The sequence below is a fragment of the Geotrypetes seraphini genome, chromosome 5 (genome assembly GCF_902459505.1).
Source record: "Geotrypetes seraphini chromosome 5, aGeoSer1.1, whole genome shotgun sequence".
Lineage (NCBI taxonomy): Eukaryota > Metazoa > Chordata > Amphibia > Gymnophiona > Dermophiidae > Geotrypetes > Geotrypetes seraphini.
In genome coordinates, this window is record NC_047088.1 from 29,457,098 (window position 1) to 29,463,097 (window position 6,000).

The 6,000-nt window shown below is 53.0% G+C and overlaps 1 protein-coding gene across 2 annotated transcripts in view; it reads right to left on the minus strand.

The window, feature by feature from the left end:
- The window catches only part of ESX1 (ESX homeobox 1), a 42,002-nt gene extending 36,376 nt beyond the window's left edge, over window positions 1-5,626 (minus strand). For both annotated transcript variants that reach the window (XM_033946685.1, XM_033946684.1), the window contains exons 1-2: window positions 5,371-5,626; window positions 4,414-4,726 (exon numbers count right to left, since the gene is read on the minus strand). In XM_033946685.1, coding sequence (XP_033802576.1) covers window positions 4,414-4,726; window positions 5,371-5,530 — 473 coding nt within the window. In that variant the 5' untranslated portion in view covers window positions 5,531-5,626. The remainder of the gene's footprint in view (window positions 1-4,413; window positions 4,727-5,370) is intronic.
- Window positions 5,627-6,000: the final 374 nt, after the last annotated feature.

The window sequence follows — 6,000 nt, forward strand, 5'->3', positions numbered from 1 at the left end:
GAAGAGAGCAGGGCAGCATGGCAGAATAGGGCAGAGAGGCAAGGGGAGAAGAGAGAAGGCAGCATGGTGGAAGAGAGGAGAGCGGCAGAGAGCTGGGCGCTTTTTGGATAGTTTCAGGGCTGCAGGGCTGGGATTTCAGGCAGGGAGCAGGACAGTCGGAAAGACGGTGAGCGACTGATCCCCAGCAGTCGCTTCTTTTGATCGGCCAGCCCAGTCGGAGTTCCTGAAGTTTTGTTTTGTGAATCACTTCCTTCCTATATTTGCATGCAATTCCTCCTCATTTGCATGCGCAGATCAGATCGGGCAGGAATCTGATCGGGAATAAGGTTAGTGAACCGGAACGGGGTTGCAAAGTGATCGCAAACCGATCGGTATATGATCGGTTTGCTTTGTGAATCTAGCCCTAAGTATTTTGTGTCCTTTCTCCACCTAGGTTCCAATCCCTTAACACCTTTCAGCACTATATAAGTGATAAGTAGTAGTAATTGGTGCATGCTCACTTTCATGTCACCATGCTAACAGTTTGTGCATTTGTGTGGTAACAGTTAACACACTAAGGGCTAGATTCACTAACCCTCCAATCCATGGGCGATCCGTTTCCGTTTGCATGCAGGCCGACGAATTCACTAAAGGCCTGCATGCAAATGGAGATGATTGTTGGCACCCCTCCAGCCAACTGCATGGATCGCTAAAGCCCTTTTTTTTTTTTTAATCGGGCAGACATTTTGCATGTGTAAAACACACAAAATATCTGCCCGATGAAAACAAAATATAAAAAGCCGGCGGCAGAAGCCCTGACAGCAGTGACAGGAGGCTGTTTCTCCTGTCACTGCTGTCAGGGCTTCTGCCGCCGGCTTTTTATATTTTGTTTTCATCGGGCAGATATTTTGTGTGTTTTACACATGCAAAATGTCTGCCCGATTAAAAAAAAAAAAAATTAAACTTCCCCTCCCAACAAGTGCCCTGAACACCCCTCCTTCCCAGAACCTCAGAAAAAATTTTCCCCGCCTCCGCCGTTTAAAAAACGGCCCCCGACCGGCCCACCACACCACCCACCTGAATGGTCCACCGCGCCACCCGCCCGACCGGCCCACCCCCAGCCGGGCCAGGCACGAACCGGCACTCCCTATTTCAAAATTGGGAGCAGAAGGGATGCTCGGTCCCTCCTGCTCCGTAGGCCGACCAACCCCCTGGCCAGGCCAGGCCAACCGGGCACCCTTGTACCTCAAAGTTGGGAGCAGGAGGGATGCACAGTCCCTCCTGCTCCTTAGACCTCCCACAAAGTCTTCAGGGAGCAGGAGGAACTGCAAAGTCCTCCTGCCCCTGCCCCTCCTCATGACACACTGTCAATGTGGGCCTTAAGCCCCACCCTGTTGTATCATGTGATGCATGGGGAGGAGCCTAAGGTCCTGATTGGCTCAGGCTTCTACCTTGGACTGGGCATGGGGCGCCTGAGCCAATCAGAGCCTTAGGCTTCTCCCCATGCATCACGATGCAATGGGGAAGAACCTAAGGCCCACATTGGCAGTGTGCCACGAGGAGGGGCAGGAGCAGGAGGACTTTACGGTTACTGCTGCTCCCCGAAGACTTCGCGGGAGGTCTAAGGAGCAGGAGGGAATGAGCGCCCCTCCTGCTTCCAACTTTGAGGTATGGGGGTGCCAGGTTGGGCCCGGCTGGGGGGTTAGTCGGCCTACAGATCAGGAGGGACCAAGCACCCTTCCTGCTCTCAAAGATGGAGCCTTGCCATAAGGAGCAGGAGGGACCGGGCACCCCTCCTGCTCCCAACATTTTTAAAGGTACGGGGAGGGGGTTTGGGTCCGGCTGGCCAGGCCCGACCAGGGGTGGGCTGGTTGGGTGTGGTGGCCCGGTCGGGGGTGGGCCGTGCTGGCAGGAGGGAGGCCTAGGGAGCAGGAGGGACTGAGCACCTCTCCTGCCCCCAACTTTTATGCACTGAAGGGGGGTGTCGGGGTGGGCAGCCGCAACTTTGTTTTTTTTTTTACTTTTTCCTTCTCGTGAGCTGACTCTCCTGCTCTCCCCTTCTAGGCAATCTTGCCGCACAGACTTTCCTGCACTCTGCCACCTTCCATGCAGTGCGAGCCCGTGGGTTTACTTTAACCTGCAGGCTCGCATTGCAGGGAGGCGGCTGAGAGTAGGAGCTTGGGGCAGAAAGCAGGGCTGGAAGATCAGGGCGAGCAGGCACGAGACAAGGGGCAGAGCAAGGCTGGAAAATCGGGGCGAGCAGGCAGGAGACAGAGCAGGGCTGGATGATCAGGACGAGCAGGCAGGAGACATGGGGCAGAGTAGGGCTTCTTTGGAGCTGGAGAGTCGGAAAGACGTTTTCGTCTGGTCTCCAGCAGTCGCTTCTTGGGTTGATTGGCCAGCCTAGTCTGATCGGGAAATTTGTTTAGTGAATTGCGTTCCTACCTACTTTGCATGCACCCCTCATTTGCATACGCGGATCGGAATCGGATCGCAAAACAGGTTAGTGAATACTGCAGGAGGGAAATCGGGTCACAAAGGGCTCGCAAACCGATCGGTACACGATCGGTTTGCTTAGTGAATGTAGTCCTAAGGGCTAGATTCACTAAGCCCACCAATCAAGTTCCGACCACTTAGCAATCCCTTTGCGATTTGATTCACTAACTTCTGTCCTGTCCTGATCATCCTCCGATCTGCGCATGCAAATGAGGGGGGAACGGCATTCAAATGTAGGCAGGCAGTGATTCACTAAAAAATATGAGTGACACCGACTGGGCTGACCGATCAAAAATAAGCGACTGCTGAGGACCAGTCGCTCAGGTCCTTTCCGACTGCCATGCCTTCTGCCCTGCTTCTCTGCCGCGACCTGCTCTCTGCCTCCCCAACTCTGGAGTTACAATTAAATGCCACACTGCACTCCCTTGCTTCTGCCCTGGCCTTCCCCTACAGTGTGAGCCTGTGGTTTTAACCCGCAGGTTTAAACAGGTTAAAACCACTTGCTTGCTATAAAAAGTTTAAAAAAAAGGTCGCTGCTGTTCATGCGCAGACTATCTGGTTTGCGCATGCATTGGGATCACTATTCAGCGATCTGAGCAGTCAGTTGGTGGCGTGATTCCGATCGCCTTCTTTGCATGAGGGTGATTCGTGAATCAATCCCCTGGCCATGGATCGGATTGCTCACAGATCGGATCCGATCCGTGGTGTTAGTGAATCTAGCCCTAAGTCATACGTTAGTAGTTTAACACAATTTGGTAAAAGACCCCCTTAGTTTTTCTAAAGTTTCAGCGTGTGAAGGATTGTGCTCTTCTAAGTAACTCCACAAGCTGAAACCCCCCTAATGACTGTAAATCCAAATTCCAAGCACTCTCATAATTTTCAAACGTAAACATACATATTCGCTTGTGATATGCAAAACTGTTGCTCACATTTTTTTGGTTTTTAAATTAAATGCTACCGTTGTCTACTCATGCTTCTCATGCAACCAACTCCCATTCTGCTCCACCTGGAGATTTTAAGGGTGACAACATTTACAAATATCAGTGGAAGCATGGGCAGCATCTTGCTGACATATTCTGGAAGCGTTAGAGGAGAGACTGCCATCCTACTCTCCAACCTATGAGGAGGGGATCTGGTGCTACTAAAGAACAGCCAACCTCAACACAACAGTTGGCCTCTGGGCTTAACTACCAGAGCCAACCCAAGTGAGGACGCAAGACCTACCTTTTTGACTCCATTTACCCCAATGACAATTATCTACCGGACCCAACCACAATCCCCTATCTCACCGATACCTATACTGTGCTACCTACCAACTCAAGCCTTCTCCCTACCTCTGCACTCCTCAAATAACTGATCCACCCTTATCTCCTTACGAATGGTACCTACTACTATTTTGTTTGCAATGCATTAATTTGTATTTCCATAATTTCAAAACAAGTCAGCTTGAATATGTTTGGAGTAAGGGAATTTTTCAAGTACCTTTCTTATTTCTAATCTTAATGTATATTTTCTGTAAACCGCTTAGAACCTAACGGATGTAGCGGTATATAAGAAATAAATTACATTACATTACATTACATACAATGACTCAGAAATCCCACATTCGATTAGATTGTGATATGCTATCCGCCTGTCATTATTTACAAGATATCAGGACTTGTCCAGACAAGCCCATTGCTGTGTTTTCTCTCTAGTAAGTTATCTTTCAGAAACTGATTTTATACACAGATAAGGAACAAGTCTTATTAAAATGATCATCTTTCCAAAAGCTATTTTGAGTAATACTGGACAATCAAGAGACAGTTTAAAAGGAGTTATGCAACAAACTGAGCCGGGGGACTGCATGCATTTCCAAACAAGAGTGAGGGACTGGACAATGTAAAATATATGCATGTGCCGTGCACCCCAGTTAACCTGCCCTTTCTCTAGCACGACCTGGTGAACACGTCCGGATAGTGGGTCTTGCGGAAGGCTCTTTCCAGCTCCTCCAGCTGCAGGTTGCTGAAAGTAGTGCGGTATCTGCGCTGCTTTCGCTTCAGGAGCCCGGCCTGCTCGGAGCCTCCGGCCGCCCTTTTGGGATCCTCCTCCTCCTCCTCCTCCGCTCTCACCAGGGGCACTGCCGCGGACAGCCCGCTCTGCCTGACCTTACGAGGGTCGCTTGGCTGCGAGGAGCCGGCCGGACTGGGGGCGGCTACATGCTCAGGCCGCGGAGACTCCTCAGCACCCGCACAGTCCTCAGCGTCCACACCTGGAAGAAAGGCGCAGAAATGACAGAAGGGAATGAAAAGTTAACAAAAGCAGTAAAATAATAATAAATATATTTATATATATTCGCCGTAAGGTACAAATGGTTAGAAACAACGAATACATGCAAAGCGCTGTTTATACTATTTGTCTTCTCGCGGGCTGTCCTCCAGGAGCGCGCGCCAAGGAAGGCAGAGCTCGCGGCTCTCGGCCGTTGACAGTTGTCCTTGCCAGGTGCTGAGTTGTGCAGGATGCTGCATCCTGGACGGAACCATTCCGCGCGCTACACTAAGGGGAGCCGTGGCCCCGGACGTTCCCACGCGCTCGCTCCGTCCCATGGGGAGAGGGGTCTCGGGCCGTTCTGTCCCCCCCCCCCGCCCACACACACACATCCCGCGCGCTCCGTCCTGAGGAGAGCGGGGGGTCGTCCCCCCTTGCCAAGTAGCTAGCGCGCGGCTGCAACTCTCTGCCGAAGTTGGCGACCCGGCTCTGGGGCTAGATGCGGCCGCTCTTAGGTTTAAGGGAAGGTGGCGCCCCCCTCCCCCCCACGCCGTGCCCGTTAAGGGGCTACGCCGCCGCCCGAGAAGTGGCGGACGGGAAGCGCAAAGCCCTCCTCCCTGTCCCGGAGCCCCGAGCGGGGATGCTTACTCTGCGGCGGGGATCCGGCCCTCGCCCCGCTGCCCAGGATGCTGTCAATGAAGTAGGAGGTGAGGAGGTGGAGAGGGGTGTTGGCGGCGGGCGGCTGCTGTCCCGGGCTCGGAGTCTGCATGGCTCGGCCCCCGGGAGCCGGCGAGCTGTGCACCGTCATGTGGGGACGAGGCGAGCCTCCGGGGGGGATTTTATTGGCCCGTTCGGCGCCGGTCTCCGAGCCCCGTTATTAGCATTTCATTAGCCGGATGGCGTCAGGAACGGGGTGGGGACTGGCAGAGGCACTTGGAAAAAAAAAAAAAGTCTGCCAAGAGCCGAGCAGGAGAGAGGTGATGGCAGAGCCTGGCCAGGACCTCCCTCTCTCTTCATTGGTACAAATGTGCTCTTGCCTTGCCACGGTGGGAATCTCCTTGGCGGGGGCGGGGGGGGGGGGGGGGGCAGCGCAGGCGACCCTCCAGCCCTCGCCCTTTGGACAGTTTTTTCTCGGACTCTCTCCTTCTGTTGCCACTGCAAATTCGCATTTTTCGTAACGGAGGTGATGCCACTGTCATCTAAATGTAACCGAAAACCTCTCTCATTTGATCGCAGTGTTCATTTTCGCTATCATTCATGCCAGCCTGCCTGCAATAA